At 35.8% G+C, this 17,657-nt stretch overlaps 1 protein-coding gene and 2 non-coding genes across 3 annotated transcripts; 1 reads left to right on the top strand and 2 right to left on the bottom strand.

The window, feature by feature from the left end:
* Positions 1–6,970: 6,970 nt before the first annotated feature.
* LOC138878823 (U6 spliceosomal RNA) lies at positions 6,971–7,075 on the bottom strand. The gene has a single exon (XR_011402597.1). It is a non-coding gene; the product is annotated as a U6 spliceosomal RNA (small nuclear RNA).
* Positions 7,076–7,245: 170 nt separating this feature from the next.
* LOC104226689 (uncharacterized) lies at positions 7,246–11,027 on the bottom strand. Its single transcript, XM_009778719.2, has 5 exons — positions 10,764–11,027; positions 9,825–10,094; positions 8,541–8,752; positions 8,181–8,442; positions 7,246–7,653 (listed from the first exon to the last, which is right to left on the bottom strand). Exons 2-5 carry the CDS (start codon positions 10,089–10,091, stop codon positions 7,327–7,329), a joined length of 1,068 nt encoding a protein of 355 aa, XP_009777021.2. The 5' UTR covers positions 10,092–10,094; positions 10,764–11,027; the 3' UTR covers positions 7,246–7,326.
* A 4,935-nt stretch (positions 11,028–15,962) lies between these two features.
* TRNAS-UGA (transfer RNA serine (anticodon UGA)) lies at positions 15,963–16,049 on the top strand. The gene has a single exon. It is a non-coding gene; the product is annotated as a tRNA-Ser (tRNA).
* The last annotated feature ends 1,608 nt before the right edge of the window (positions 16,050–17,657 follow it).

The raw sequence follows: 17,657 nt of genomic DNA, 5'->3' as shown, positions 1-17,657 counted from the left end.
AACAACAAACGTAGCATAATCCCACAAAACGGGGTCTAAGGAAGATAGTGTGCACGTAGGCTTTACCGTCAAGGGTGGATCCAACTCTCCATCATGGATTCACGTGAACTCAGTAGATTTTATTCAAACAGTGTAAATGCGTTCGAAAAATTTACTATGTATAAATATTTGAACGTGAACCTAGTACAGGAACCCATAAATATTAAATTCTGGATCCGCCGCTACTTACCCCTATTTTATAAAGGTAGAGAGGCTATTTCCTGCAGACTCTCGGCTCAAAAAAAATGAAAAGGAAGCAATAACAACAAGTTGTAACAACAAGATAAGATAATAAAAACACCGAAGCTAATAAATAACCTATATAGTAATAGAATTCTGCGGATAAGAAAATATATAATGTAACTTACTCAACGTTGTTGAATAACACCACATTTGAAGAGATCATCTACGAAATTCCTTCCAAGCAAAGAGTTCCATGCAAGATCCAAAGCATTGAGTGCTTTACAACAACTTTGATTTTCAACATCAGCACTATTGCAGTGAGTTAGAGCTGCATGAAATTTGCCAATATTGCTCTCTTCATTCAAGGTGCCAATGCCGTATCCTGCCTGTGCAAAAGCTCCGTCCAAAAGACTACAAGCTACAATAACACAAACCAACAAAATGGCTAAGCTCAAAACCCTAATATTTCTGCTACTACGTGCCATCTCTTCTTAACTAAACTTTTTCTCTAGGGTTTAAGTCTTAAGTTCACATATGAGTAGTATATATAAATAAATTTTGAGTTATTACAAGAAAGGAGAGAGTTGAATACGAAATGAGGAAGCAATTAACGCATGCATAGATCTCGAGAGGGTTGGCAGTTTAATCTTTTGTGTATTGGTTAAAGAATATATGATGCAGTTTAATAATTTGAGTTTTAAAATGGAAAATATGAGTGGGTTTTCGTGTAGATTCATCCTAATTAATTCAGGATATAAATTATTTATGTGTATACGCATAACAGTAAAGTTATCTTCGTGTAACCTATAAATCAGGGGCGGATTTAGGGGGGCGCAAGGGATTCCGAACCCCCTTCGTCGAAAAATTACACTGTATATATAAGGCAAAATTTGTTTTTACCTCTATATATTAAGTTTTGAACTCCCTTAACACAATCCAAAAGTGTAGTTTAGTGGTTAAGGGGGTTCAAAATCTACATAAGGTCATGGGTTCAATTCCCACTAGCTACAAAAAAAAAAATTGAACCCCTTCGCGGAGATTCTTCCTCCGCCACCCTATAAATAGGAGTGGCAAACGGGCGGATCAGGTCGGATATGGTTCGGGTTGAAAACGGGTAATGAAAAAACGGAGCAATTATCCGACCCGACCCATATTTAATACAAATAAAAAACGGTTAATATGGTTAACCATATTATCCATGACTTTTTGCATATGATCACTTTTGGGAGAATTCTTAGTCTCCTAACTTGAGTAACCCTCAATTTGAGGCTTTACAAATGTAAAAGTTAGACTCATTGGTTATCTATTGGTTTGGTTATCCATTTTCTAAATGAATAATATGGTTCTTATCCATATTTGACCCGTTTTTAAAAAGTTCATTATCCAACCCATTTTTTAGTGGATAATATGGGTGGTTAACTGTTTTCTTTTAACCATTTTACCACCCCTACTTATAAATAACGATTCAAGTTGTGAAAATAACCGCTAGTGATTACATTAGAGTGAGTTGTCTATATTATACCTTTTGATTTGTGATCCTTCATCGAATCCTACGTGAAAGCGGGATGCTTGTGCACCCCTTTTTTATTTACTCTTTTTACCAAATTATCTATTACTGTATTTATTACAGGGATTTACCTATTTCTACATTATAAATGATAAGTTTGTGTAAATATCTTTTTTACATTGACAGTTGAGAGTATTTTTCACTTTACCGATGTAGTTTAACCTTTGATAGAAAATTATATGTAGTTACCATTTTTACCATGTTACCATAATATTTATTATAAAAATTTACATCTGTTCAAATCTTCGACAACCATGAATTTCACGCACTGGACAGTAAGGGACTCGATTTTTGAAAGTGATAATTTTCTAATATGAAGGTTTATACCTCTGCTAACGGTGAGGGAGAAATGAATTTTCGGCACTTTCCTATAGGGTGCCAATTTTCTTTACTAAAAATGCCAAATTAAGCTAAACATTTTATTAATAGTAAGTCGAGTTATTTTTCACCAATTACTGATCATCCAACTGGCTATGCCATACCAGATTTCCTTTCTTAAGATTAATAAGAACCATTGTCTTCAATTTAGACTTCTTTGGTTTTATATTCTCTCCAACCAGAAACCAGAATCTTTGGTCAAAAGTTAAAATGTCATCCATGAGAGAACGAGCGGCAACACTTGTTAGACTTGAAGTGTTGTCCCTGGAATAAGTGCGGTAACAATCAGTAGTGGCACCGAAATATCCTATTTGTTCAAATCACTCATGATATTTAGCCCACTTTACAACTTCAGGCCTTTTTCTCATCTTTCTCCTCCTCCTTCTTCTTCTTCCTTGTTCTTCTTCTTCTTCTCGGGTGACGATGATTTTATATGATATTTGTGAACATATTTTAAGGAAGTTTATGATGTCTTACAATGATGAGCTGATGTGGTGCTTTAGTTTTTTACTATTGCTTAGGTTTCCTCTTTTTCTTTTTCTTAATTGCAAAATGAGTTCGTTAGATTTATTGTTGCTTTGACAAATTGATGATTGGAATTTGTTCTTGATGATATTTGCAGGTTATGTTTCAAATTTGAGCTCATTTGGAATAGATTTAGGTGTTAAATCGTATATTGTTAAAATTCAAAGAACAAATTTCTATTTCTGGAGGATTTTCACTTCAGGCCTATCTGGCCTTAAGTGCGTGAAAACATTGGTTGCACTTCAGATTTATTTGGCCTTAAGTACATCCGAAGTGTATTTTTTTTTCACTCAGACTTATTAGCCTTAAGTACATGAAACCATTGGTTGCACTTTAGACCTATTTAGCCTTAAGTGCATTTGAATTTCAGTTTTTTCACTTAAGACTTTTTGGCCTTAAGTGTATGAAACCATTGGCTGCACTTCAGACCTATTTGGCCTTAAGTGCATCTGAAGTACTATTTTTTCACTTCAGACTTTTTGGCCTTAAGTGCATGAAGTCATTGGTCACACTCCAGACCTATTTAGATTAAGTGCATCTAAAGCGTAATTTTTTTGCATCAGACCTCTCTGACCTTATGTGCATGAAAATATTTATTGCACTTCAGAACTATTTGCTCTTAAGTGCATTTTAAGTGTAATTTTTGCACTTTAGACTTAATTGGCTTTAAGTGCATTGCACTTTAGACTAATTCTTTTAAAAAAACTTTGGACCCGATAAGTCTGAAGTTGATCGTAAAATGGTAGATGTGCAATTTTTTTTTTGCAAAATGGATATAGTTTTAATGGTGACCCCAAAACCAGGTATAGATGCAAAAGCCCCCTTAATTGTTATCACACTAAAAGAAAAGCCCACTAAGCATCATGGCCCAATTTTGAGTTGACGGTGCTACTTTTTTCTTTTATATAAAATTTATAGTAATATTTATATTGCATTCTTATGTTTCGTTTACACATAGGTTATTAGCCTAAGAACAACAACAACAACCCAGTATAATCTCATTTAGTGGGGTCTGGAGAGGGTAGTGTGTACGCAGACCTTACCCTTACCCTGAGATAGAGAGGCTATTTCCAATAGACCCTCAACATCCTTTCCTCCAAGAACTTCCCATCTTGCTCTTGGGGAGACTCGAACTCACAACCTCTTGGTTGGAAGTGGAGGTTGCTTACCATCAAAGTTGCTTAGCCTAAGAAATCATGCACATATAAATCAATCACAAGTGGCTTGTATGTGTTGTCAAGACTGACAATGACATGGTGTAGTCATAACTTGCGCCAGCTGAGAAACAAGTAGGAATATTCATATTCCATTAGCATATGCAGTTGCTATTCAAACTCCATAATAAGCATTCGCAGTTCCTATTCTAAACAACACAACTTTTTACTGAATAATTTACATACCAATTAATTTTTAAAGCGCAACGATATTTTTTCTAATTTATTTTAATAAGGAGCCAAAATTTACAAGCTGAGTATATGCATAACGGAAGTTAGTACACCAAACTGCCTTTTTATCGTGATTCCATGGAAGCCCAACGAATTACTTCTACGGCATGCTGTAATGTCCCAAAAAGGACATAATTTCAGACATCGCAGCTTGCCGTAAATACTCAAGATCATGAGGGTGACACATAATTAATTTCCAAATTAGCCCATGAATAGTGATGGGTCATGTGAAACTTAGTTCAAGGGGGAGATTATTGGGTGTGTGTGAACAAAGTCCCACATGAAAAGTAGAAAAGAAAAATAAGCTACTTATAAGGAGTTGGATACCCTTAATAGTGTGAGGCCCAAAGCGGGCAAATAAGGAATTTTTACATTCCTATGCCATATAGGAAACTATATTACCCTCAATGTTTAAGGTTTGATATAATTACATTTAGTATACCTAATTACCAATTATATACCATTAGTGGTTTTTAAGGGTATTAATTACACTCCTAATTTAATAGTACCATATATTCCTTCTAATACCACTCCCCCCACGTTTCTCTCTCCAATTCCCACACTTTCACCCACGTTTCCCTCCCACACCCACGATTTCTGTATCAAAATCACATTATTTCTTCCATAGCCAAGGCTTTGAATTCGAATTTGGGTTTTCAAAAGACATTGTTTGTTTGGATTGGATGTTATTGCAAAGAATTAAGAATTCTCACTACGTCTCTCTCTATCTCGCAATCCGAAATTTTAGTAATATAAGAGGAAAGGAAAAGAGAGCAGCAATTCCACCATTGACAGCCATTAAAAGGCTTTGAAGCTTTGAATTCTAATTTGGGTTTTCAAAAATCATTATTTGTTTGGATTGGGTGTTGTTGTAAATAATTAGGAATATGGTTTGGAGTTTATATCTCAATTTTGAGGGGTTTTGGTGAAGATTAGACTTGGTTTTAGCTGAATTTCAGATTGAAACTCGAAGAAGAAGAAGAAAGACATGACATACATTATATTGCAGAAATTGTAGATAAATTGTAGACTGTTGTTTATTTATTTTTGAGCTTTGTGTTTTTGTGTTAAAAGTTTTGATGAGAGCTTGTTATTCTACTTCGTCTGTTTTAGAGCTAACTTGTGCAGAGAAATGTTTTTTAAGTTATATATATTGCTATACCTTTAAATTCAAGAAAGTATAGTTGTATTGTAGTTAAAGAGACGTGAATTTGTAGAATAGGTTGAATGTGAGGAATGAGTCAAATAAGACTTACAATGGCTTGTTTTCTACATTTAATCTACAACAAAACTACATATAATTTGAAAAATTAATATGAAAATACAGAATTTCAATGTTTCAACAAATTATCTACAAAATTTCTTAGGAAGATCTATCCCTTCAGCATATTTTTTTGGATTCCATATTTAGCATAGCAGTTTCGTAAGGAGTAATAAGAGCATATAGGAGAATCATAGAATTGTAGCATAATCGGGATTTTCGACATAATTGCGTTTTTTGCAGAAGATTTGTAGAAGTTTAGTCGTTTTTGATTTGTGAAAACAGAAAACAAAGCATCTACAATCAGAATACAAATAATCTACAATTTATCGACAAAATATCTACAAACTAGGTACATTGAATTTTAATATCCCAATTCCCATTCAACAAAATTGGGATTTTCAACATAATTGCGTTTTTTGCAGAAGATTTGTAGAAGTTTTAGTCGTTTTTGATTTGTGAAAACAGAAAACAAAGCATCTACAATCAGAATACAAATAATCTACAATTTATCTACAAAATATCTACAAATTGGATACATTGAATTTTAATATCCCAATTCTCATTCAATTGTAGCATAATTAGGATTTTTGACATAATTGCATTTTTCCAAAAGATTTGTAGAGGTTTTAGTCGTTTTTTATTGTGAAAACAGAAAATAAAGCATCTACAATCAGAATACAAATAATCTACAATTTATCTACAAAATATCTACAAACTGGTACATATTTGGACTCGACATGCTTCCCCTGAAATGTATGTTTCACAATACATATTTTTGTCCAAAACAGTACTAAATCATCCACTTAAATACAATTTTTATACAATGTTGTTCAACTTTCATACAATAGGTAAATGAATAAAAGAAAAATAAATAAACAACAGTCTACAATTTTTCTACAATTTCTGCAATATACGTCTTCTTCTTCTTCTTCTTCAAGTTTCAATCTGAAATTCAGTCAAAACCAAGTCTAATCTTCACCAAAACCCCTCAAAGTTGAGATATAAACTCCAAACCATATTCCCAATTATTTTCAACAACACCCAATCCAAACAAATAATTATTTTTGAAAACCCAAATTTGAATTCAAAGCTTTTAAGATTTTTAATGGCTGTCAATGGTGGAATTGCTGCTCTCTTTTCCTTTGCTTTGTATTACTGAAATTTGGGATTGAGAGATAAAGAGAGATGTAGAGAGAATTCTGGAAACAGAGTGTATCGCAAAAACAGAGTATGGAAAATCTTGATCTGCGTTGTGAAAGATCAGAGTGAAGCCGACGATAATTATGAATGTGCGTGATCTGTGTTGTGGAAGATCTTGAAGAATATTTAATTCCCCAATTTTAGCGCGCCTAAATAAGGAATCCTAAAGCTACAATGATTCCTTATTTAATGCATTGTCTATATTTTGTAGGAATACTATTAGTATGAAGGGTAATATGCAAACTATGAACATATTTCAGTAAAGTTCCTTTTTTGGCATATCTTGGATTTGAGACAAAATGATTAGAATGTCTAGCATAAAAAATGGAATTTGAGTTCTATGGTTTTGAGATCATTATACTGAACTGCATTTATTTGGTCCATTTCTTGATTTCTGCATATCAGTCTTGAATAAGAGCCATCCTAATCCTCTCTGTATCGTTCCACTTTTATCGATTACCCAAAGAAACAAGTTCGCAGACGAACTCTGAAACCAGTTACACTTTCAATCATAAGTTGTTTGCAATTGTTGACAGGGAAACAAAGATAGTTTGAAACCCGGGTTTTCGCCTGTTTTTCCAGTCAGTTGTACCATAGTTTTCAAGTAATTCTTCAACTGGTACTTGAAATGCCTATAATGGATAAAATGCAACAATCACACTTTACTGATTTCAAGAAATAAATTACTTACAGGGTCATCTTTGAGTACAAGAATGAATCAATAGTCAGCTAGCTAACTTTGGCCTGTACAATGGAGGATCTTCCCCGAGCAAAAGCGACTTTAATATAGCTTCACAAACTACAGTATCATACACAAGCAAATGACCACCATCTGGAACTTCATGATATCGAATCCAAGGGAGACTTTGCGCGACGTATCTTTGTAATTGAACAGGCACAACTTTGTCCTCATAACCTTGCCAGATGTGAACAGAGCTTTCGTTTTGTGCGTACGGGTTACTTAGCTCCAGTGGATCGAAATCCCACTTGCTAAAAGCTACAATAAAGTCACGACGAAGGGAGTCGAATACCCTTCGTTTCTTTAGCCCGTCCTGTCAATAGAAGTAAAATCTGTCATAAACCAGAAAGCAGAATAGTTCCTATGCTACTGCATGATTATGACATCAAATCACCTTGAATATTTTGTCATTTCCTGTCAACAAGGAACGATTGGATTACAAAGATCAAACTATTCGGGGGAGCTGGAATCAGGAGCGGATGTAGAGTTCTGCCATCTGGTTCATCTGAACCCAGTGTTTCCGACGTTGAGCATAAATTTATGTATAACAATGCACGAAAATTGCAACAACTGGTAGGTCTGATCCCAGAATTTTAATGGATTCAATGTTAAGAATATTAAAAGTTGAACCCATATAGTTAAAATCATAGATCAGCATCTGACTGGTGTGGGTAAAACACTACTAAAGCTCACGGGAGTGGCCAAATAAGGCTTAGCTGATCGTATCACAATCGAGTCAACTTCAATAAGTATAACTTGATCCGATTTGAGTTAATAAAGTTGGTCAACTGTGTATATTCTTTCATTTTCTCTTTTTTGGGAATAGCTTAAGAAGTTTACCTGAGTGAATAGTTGATATCCTGGTGTATTCTTCAAAACGTCGAGATCTTTGTCACAAAAAAATGTAGGATTTCCTTCAAGAGCAGTAGCTGAAGGGAATAGTTTTTGAGTCAACCACCAATGTAATAGCCCTGGCGTATAACGCGTGAGCCAAATCGCTAATCGGCTGAGTTGTTTCCTGTAGTCATCTTTCGTTAGATCATCAGGTAGCGAACGCCATTTGTAATTGACAAATGGGACAACTAGAGCAACTCCAGCAAGCCTACAGAGCATACATTTTCAAACTTAAACAATTAGGCCTACACCATTTACAGAAAAGCCGGAGAGCTAAAAAAATTTCTGAAGTGAGTATTCTTTTACTTTTGAGGAATGCGTTTGATGCAGCTCCAAGCGGGGTAACATCCCAACGACACGCCAATAACGTAATACTTAGATCCTAATTGCAACTGATCAGCTAACTCTTCAATATCAGATGCTTCGCTTTTAACTGAGCGCTTTGGATTTGGATCACTCTCTCCATATCCGGCTCTATCGTATATCAGAAGGTATATCTCCATTACATCCAGGAGTTCCTGAGAACTAAATAACTATTAGAGCATTGTCAACTGAATTATGCAAATTCAGAAAGAATATTGTGCAAATTCAAGAATGACATTCCTTTAGCAGAAAAGACAGAAAACTGATCATTTTCTGGTTTCTGGCTAGAAATTCTTACCAAAAGAAGGAACCTAAAGATGATAAACAACACAAAAGAAAGGTATCAATCAACTACACTTTGGTCTCAAACTAATTGAGGTCGACAAGGAAGGTAACTCGAGGACTTCTTAGCAGCATTGGCGGAGCTACAGTCACCGAAATTATAATGTGTATATAGGCTAAATAATATCATTTATACATAAAAATTAAATCTGGAATCACCTTTAGCGAAATTCCAGGCATTTCCTAGAAGCTTATCCGTCCTATTAATACTCTCAATCAAGCTACTGATGCTTGCATCAGGGTAGGCTGCCTACATCACACATCTTTGGGGTGCGGCCTTGCTCCGGACCCTGCATGAACGCGGAATGCTTTGTGCATCGGGCTATCCCTAATCAAGCATGCTTCCGGAGTTCTAACAGAATCCGTTGCATTGCCAGTAGTATGATTGCACATATCATATAGTTTCTTTTCTCTTAAAGTCAAAACCAATTATCAGTGCAAACAACTCTACTAACAGGCTAGCGTAAAAGTTTATAGTTTTACTTTGACAAACTTAAAACACATCTGGATCTATTTATTTCAACCCTTTATCTTCATACTTAAGATAAAAGAGAGCTTTGCGTAACTAGTAAAGTTGCTGCCATGTAACCAGGAGGTTACGGGTTCGAACCGTAGAAACAGCCTCTTGCAGAAGCAGGGTAAGGTTACGTAAAATGAACCCTTGTGGTCCGGCCCTTTCCCGGACCGCACACAGAGCGGGAGCTTAGTGCATCGGGCTGTCCTTTATCTTCAAACTTAAGATATTCAACACCCAATTCTCAACTCTAGAGCAGATTGACACTTAACTAGCCTCTTCCACAAAAACAGTAATTTCAAGATTCGGATAGACTGACAGACAAATAGACAGACATACACACATATATATAGAGAGAGATGTGTGTGTACCTCAGAAGCCATAAAGCTCATTTCTTTGGAGCTTCCAAATCCATGAACAATGATAATTCTGTATTTGCACTTGTTTTTAGGCACTCCTCTTTCCCTATAAGCCAAAAATCTCCCATCACTAAGTCTGACTCTACAAGTAGTAGTAGTACTAATAGCAGATTCATCTACTACTGTCTTTGATTCCTGCAAATTATCATTTGGTTCTGTTGGCTGATCAGCACATCCTAAACACCCCATCATCAGCACAAGAATTCTTCTAAACACCATTTTCTGAAGAAAAAAAAAAGGACACAATATCAAGAATCTGGTAAGTCAAAATGCCACTTCAAATTGAGTTCAGCAGATAAAAAAAAGGGCAGCCCGGTGCACTAAAGCTCTCACTATGTGCGGGGTCCGGGAAAGAGCGAGTGAGTTCAGCACATAAATTCAATTAAATGCTATGTTACTCGGACTCCCCAGAAATGCTATCGCCCCCATGTCGGATCCTCCAAAAACATCCTATTTTGGAGGATCCGACATGTACCCGGTAACATTTTTGAAGAGTCCGACTATAGATTAAGGCTGCGTATATCCCATCCTCTCCAGACCCAAGTTGCGGTAATACACTGGATTTTGTTGTTGCTGGTGTAGATAAATTCAATTAAATGCTCCGCACTCGTATCGGATCCTCAACTAAAAAAATACTATCTTTGGAGGATCTGACATGTACCCGGCAGTATTTTTAAGAGTCCGGAGCAACAAATAGATTAAATGGAGTTGTTCGGACTCTTCAAAAATGTTATTGCACCCGTGTCAGATCCTCAAAAACTCCCCAGAAATGCAACCGTCCCATGTCGGATCCTCAAAAAAATCCTATTTTTGAAGGTTTCGACACCTACTCAATGACATTTTTGAAGAATTCGAGCAACATAAATAAAATGGGGGTTGATTTGAACTTACCAAAGAACAAAACTTAGCCACAGCAGAATCAAGACTTGGTGCTAGCTTTGGCTGCTCATTAAATTCTTGAAAATCCAAATTTATGTGTTTTCCTTTTTCTGTTTGAATGGAAGTTGAGTTCTGTTTGCTAGACAATGGAGAGTGGACCACCTTAGACCATGTGCAAATGGGGATGTGTACAGGTAATTTACATCTGAATATTTTACTAAGGTTTTGTCTTTGTAAGTTTGGACATTTCTTGTCTAGCCCCTCTTTCAAAATATAGAGGAGTGCTGATCTCATTTTTTATTTTGGAGGGACAAGCCCTTGTTTGTATTATTAGTACTTGAAAATAAGTTGTTTCAAGTTTTTAACAAAAAAAGATATCCTAAAGTATATTCCAAGAACTTAAATGGGTGAAAAATATATTCCAAGAATTATATTTTATTTTTAAAAAATTTATTCTGTTATTCTGAATTCCTTCATTTCATTTAGTCAAAGTTATTTACTATATACTTGCTTAATATTTATTTATATTTTGACTGCATTATTAATATCTCCCGTCAATTGCCTTTTAAAATTTTAACTTAAATTAATATTATAATCGTTTGAATTAAAAAAAAGCACTAAATAAAGAATTTTTTTTAAAAAAAGAGAGAGAATCCAAATCAAAGGAATATAGACATTTTTTTAGGACAGGAGGGAGTCAAATTGTCTACTGCCTAAAATTGGAGGGGAATTATGATTTTTAAAATAAAGTTGCAGGGCTATATATATATATATATTGTATTTTTTCTTTAACAGAACAATTATTGTATTAGGTACTGTATTTATGGTTAGAGAAAAATAATGAATGCAGTAATACTTGCACCTAGTGATTTAAAATTTGAAACTGCCTTTATTCCACGTAGTAATAAAGATATTAATTTTATCTTTCAAAAATAATAAAGAAAGAAGTATGGTAACTATTTGCGTTTATTAACAACAACAACAACAACAACAACAACCCAATTTAATCCCACTTAGTGGGGTCTGGGGAGGGTAGTGTGTACGCAGACCTTACCCCTACCCTAGGGTAGAGAGACTGTTTCCAAATAGACCTCCGGCATCCTTCCCTCCAAGAACTTCCCACCTTGCTCTTGGGGAGACTCGAACTCACAACCTCACGGTTAGAAGTGGGGGTTGCTTACCATCATAGCAACCCCTCTTGTCTAACTATTTGCATTTATCAACTTGGAGAAATGAAACACTTCAGCTTGAAAAAGAATATAGTGATATGTTAACTTCGAAAGAATAAAGTGTCACGACCCAGATTTTCCATCCTCGGGATTGTGATGGCGCCAAGCCTTTCAGAATACTAGGCAAGCCAACAAATAAAGATTTAAATACGCTAATACTAACCAATTCAATAAATAGCAGCAAATTAAACCAAAGTAGATCAAAGGATTACAGAATCTCATAATAATCTAAGTACTAATACACGACTACCTAAAATTTAGTGTCGCAATCCACGAACTTCTAAGAGTCACTACAGATACTGACTGAAAGAAAATACAACTATTCTCAAAGTAAAAGAAAACAGAAAACTAGGATAACTGGAAGGGGACTCTAGGGTCTGCAAACGCCGGCAGATCTACCTTGGGTCTCCTGTTGGACTGAAGGCAGCAACTCCACTCGGGTCAACACGGTCAAATACCAAAATCTGCACAGAAAGTGCAGAGTGTAGCACAACCGACCCCGTGTACTGGTAAGTGCCGAGCTTATCCTCGGCGAAGTAGTGACGAGGCTAGGACAAGACACGTACATAAACCTGTGCAGTTAAGCAATATACGGGCATACTAACAAGTAAGAGAAGCTAAACACATAATAACGGGAGAGGAAAACATGCGAGGGAAGTACGAGATCATGAGAATATAACAGTAAAGAAAACACAACAAAACAAGTGCACGGCATCACCCTTCATACTTTTACTCTCATCATCACCATAACAAATGAAAAGAGCGATGATAATGAATATGAAATGGCACGGCATCACCCTTCGTGCTTTACGTTCTTCCTCATATGATAATGAATATGACATGGCACGGCATCACCCTTTATACTTTACACTCTTCCTCATATGATAATGCATATGAAATGGCGCGGCATCACTCTTCGTGCTTTACACTCTTCCTGTCTGGTATGAGAAGTTATGGGAAAGAGTATATTACAGCATTTCTAATTCGTGAATTTATAATGATCGCCGTGTTCTGCATGCTGGATCTTCTACTATTCTATGTTCTTCCCGAAAGTGTGCTAATCCCTATGTTGTGCGGAGCTGAGTATCTTCTATTCGCTGGGATAAAGCCTTTCCTCTGCAGGGGCCTTGTGCAGTAAACCCCCTACGGGCGGTCGTCCGTCGTCCTAAAGTAGTCCCCGCGAAGCTTTCGGGAAGAGGGGTAGTCTTGTGTGTAAGCATAGCATGAACAAGCTCCATTTCAATATTTAGTTTCACAACGTCAACCTCAACTTTAAATCAAAACTCAACCAATATCTAATTCCAGGAAAATATGATAAGAATTTTCCAACATGAAGAATAATCAGTTTAAGCATGAACAATACGAATAAAGAATACAACAATCACAATCACAAGAATAAGACTCACTCGCATGCTATGACTCGACGACAACGCATAGATACTCGTCACCTCACCTATACGTTGTACTCAACAACCAAACACATAGCAAATAGGCAACCATACCTAATCCTTGAAGCTAAGGTTAGCCTCAACACATACCTCGCTTCCACGGCCAAACTCAAAGCTCAATCATCGTTTTCCCTTCGCACTAGCCTACGGGCCAATAGAATCTAGCAATTACTAACCAAACAATTCAATTTAAGCCTTAGGAACTATCTATGATTGCAAGAAAATTCCATTTAGGCCATTTTGAAAAAAGTCAACAAAGTCAACACCCGAGCCCGCTTGGTCCAAACCCAAAACTCGGACCAAAACCCGATCACTCATTCACCCCCGAGCCTGGATATACAATTGATTTTTGAATCCGACCTCAAATTGAGGTCTAAATCCTCAAATTTTGAAATCCCTAGTTTCTACCCAAAATTCTCAATTCCACTATGAAAATCCTAAATTCTAGGTTGAAATCTTGTAAAATAAAGTGAAAGATTGAAAGAAATGAGTAAGAATCATTTACCTATGATTTGGGGAAGAAATAGCCTTTAGAAAATCGCCTCCTGAGGTTTAGGTTTTGAAAATTTGGGAAATAAATCAAAAATCTCGTCTAAGTCCCTCGTTGCACAGCTACAGATATCGTATTTGCTACCTGAGCTTTGCAAATGCGAAGGTACCATCAAATATGCGAGGACCCTCACACATCTGTTGCCTTCGCAATTGCGAAGAAAGGTTCATAATTGCGAACTCAATTCTCCACAAAAGCGACCAAAAGATCGCATTTGCGATCACCTGCCTTCCCGCCTTACTTCGCAAATGCGAAGGTTACCTCGCAATTGCGAGGTCTGCTTGGCCCAGCTACTCTTCGAATTTGCGATGAGGAGCTCGCAAATGCAGAATCAGGGTTCGCAATTGCGATGCCTGATCTTGCAAATGCGAGATCAGAGGCCTGCAACAAGTTCAGCTATACCAGCAAAATTTTCTAAGTTCCAAAACACTCCGTAACCTATCCGAAACTCACCTGAGCCCTCGGGGCTCCAAGCCAAACATGCACACAGTCTTAAAATATCGTATGAACTTGCTCGTGCGATCAAATCGCCAAAATAAAGTCTAGAACTACGAATTTAGCACCAAATTGCATGAATTTTTCAAGAAAGTTTCAAAACTTCTATTTTCTCAACCGAATGTCCGAATCACGTCAAACCAACTCCATTTTTCACCAAATTTTACAGACATGATTTGAATATTATATTAAACCTGTACCGGGTTCCAAAACCAAAATACGAGCCCTATACCAACGAGATCAAGCATTAATCAAATTCCTTAATCCATTTGATTTTCAGTTTAACAATTTTTAACAAAAATTCATTACTCGGGCTAGGGACCTCCGAATTTGAGTCCGGGCATATGTCCAGGTCTCATATGTTACTACGGACCCACGGAACCATCGAAACACGGGTCCGGGTCCATTTACCCAAAACGTTGACCGAAGTCAACTAAAATGAACTTTTTAGGCCAAAAATTATTATTTTTCTCAAATTTTCACATAAAGGCTTTCCGGAAACGCGTTCGGATTGCGCACGTAAATCGAAGAGGAAAAAAATAAGGTTTTGAAGGCCTTTGAACACGAAATCGAGTTCTAAAACATAAGATGACCCTTTGGGTTATCACATAAAGCATCTTAACTTTAAAGATTGCTTCCCTAAGGACTCCTCCACTAAGCAATAAGAGTTCTTTTTCTAAGAAATAATTATTCACATAGATCCACCATTATCGAATTAATAAATATATTATATATTTATTTCACATAATTTTTATTTCTTAATTTTAATTAATTATATATATATATATATACACACCGTAAATCAGTTAACCATAGTGTATTAGTGTAGTTGGATATAAATATAGAATGTTCGAATAAAAAAAATTAAAAGTCCCGCTTTAAGCCTCTAAAATTGGGTAAAATACTTAGTTACATCTGGTATTCACGTTAAATCATATTAATTTATTATGGTTAAGTAATACCTAAAGTTAGAATGTGTACTAATTAATTATAATTTGGTAATAACTATATTTATGAAGACATATCTCGTGTAATTATTGGATTGATATAAATACTGTTACCACTAAATATTTTCCCCATAATTGATGGTAACATACTACAATATTTTAAGAAATGATATTGGGAAGAACATGTTTGACATGCTGTCACTTATGACTTGGATTCAATGATATGTTATCATGTGGGACAAACTTTTCTTTATAATTGAGTAGCTGTGTTTATGGTCTAATTAATGGTTTTGCCTAAATTTCCAATTATATTGTTTTTTTTATTCCTTTTCTTTATTTGGAAATTTGAGTTGGTAGCATTGCTATCTCATATGTACTAATTATCATAACAACAACAACTAGTAATAAAAAATAATAGAAGTTAGTTTCGCTAACCGGCAGGCAATATAATCAGCCGATAGGTGCAGGCAAGCGTAGCGAATCACATAGATAAGCCCCTACCTGCCAGCGCGCGGATGGATAGGGCGGGCGAAGCGCGAAGGGGATGGATGTCTGAGCGGTTGAAAGAGTCGGTCTTGAAAACCGAAGTATTTATAGAAATACCGGGGGTTCGAATCCCTCTCCATCCGCGAGGTCATAAGTTCTCTCTTGCGTTATCTATAGATAAGAACGAATCGGATCGACTCGACTGATATGATAGATGGAATGGGAGTTTGTGTTCTATTTAGTTAGCAATAATTGGCGTGAGGACTTTAATTTGAAGTGGTCAAGAGAAAGTTGTTGACAACAATTCATTAATTCTTTAAATTGATTCCGTGTGTAACTTACAAAAACGTGTACATCCAAATTAGATTAAATTGATTCATCTTGCACACGTGCGGGTGCAACTCTATGTTATTGAGTTCATCTGAATTTAATATTTTTCCTTGAAATTTGCCAGAACTGTCATCACCTATGGTTGATTAAGAAAAAAAACTGGAAACAAGAGACCTGGTTTTTTTCCAGTTTCTGATTCCAGAATGTCTGCATCTATTGTTCTTGTTATAGATGAATGTTTAGATGAACTACACCTCCTGAATTACATCCCTCCTTGCATGCATTTGTTGATTCACTTCCCTCGACAACGAGAATTTAGAGTATATTGTATGGCCGCACAGTATTTTATGATTTTTCGGAGGAATTTATAGCATCCATCTGCTAATGTGTAATGTGCTGCCTGGTGACAAATCACCAACTCAGGAGTCCTTGAAAGCCTTGATCTACGGAACTGACATATACTTGTGCCCAATGCATGCATCATCAGAAGTGGCACACAAAATATTCTCATCACTGAGGCCATACAAATTGAACATTCCAGAAGCTTCTAGAGATCGGCGCCTGGGTACGGCAAAAGTTCAAATTCACATAAAAAACTAATCAATTTGACTCTCATATTCCGAAAAAATTCAAATAAATTGAAACAAAGGAAGTAATAGATATGAACTCATAACTATAAAAATATATGGAGTTCAATTCTAAGAACCTTAACGACTAGAACTTAAATCTTGGATCAGCCTCTGTTTAGACATGGTATAAACGTATATACCACTATATAAATAAGTGTTTTGTTAATTATTCGAATCATGGAATTGGTTTATACCTAAATACTATAAGAATATTCTATGGTGCCATTTTTTGTATGAAATTGGGTCTTTTTCAATACATGGACAGAGTTATGGAGTCGGGCCTTAAGGAAAACTTGTCCCACAACATGAAATATATGATCACAAGACAATCAATTTTAAGGTTTATTTAGTGGAAAATATCAAGACAATCAATTTTAAGGTTTATTTAGTGGAAAATATCAAGACAATCAATTTTAAGGTAAATATTTTGTGTTAGTCTGATCCTTTTAGATAAGTAACCTAAATAGTTGTTCACGTAATTATTTAAACAAAAAACAGTAGGTAGATATATAATATATGTATAATATATGTACGATCATATATAATCAGTATAAAATCTATGTATGTCATCTGAAAAAAATAAAGAGTGAATCCGGTTGGCTATTTGGGTAAACATTTGATATAGAATTTTAGATCTCCAATTTGTGACATTTGCATGCCGAAACTGGGTCAAAGCCCATAAAAGCTAAACCCAGCCTAGAATTAAATCAGGGATCTTTACGTAAATAGCCAATCGGATCACAGTTACTTTGGAAACTTTACATTGTATAGCCGCCACCAAATAATGACAAA

This window comes from Nicotiana sylvestris, chromosome 9 (genome assembly GCF_000393655.2).
Source record: "Nicotiana sylvestris chromosome 9, ASM39365v2, whole genome shotgun sequence".
Lineage (NCBI taxonomy): Eukaryota > Viridiplantae > Streptophyta > Magnoliopsida > Solanales > Solanaceae > Nicotiana > Nicotiana sylvestris.
This window is presented reverse-complemented; position numbering and strand designations above follow the sequence as displayed.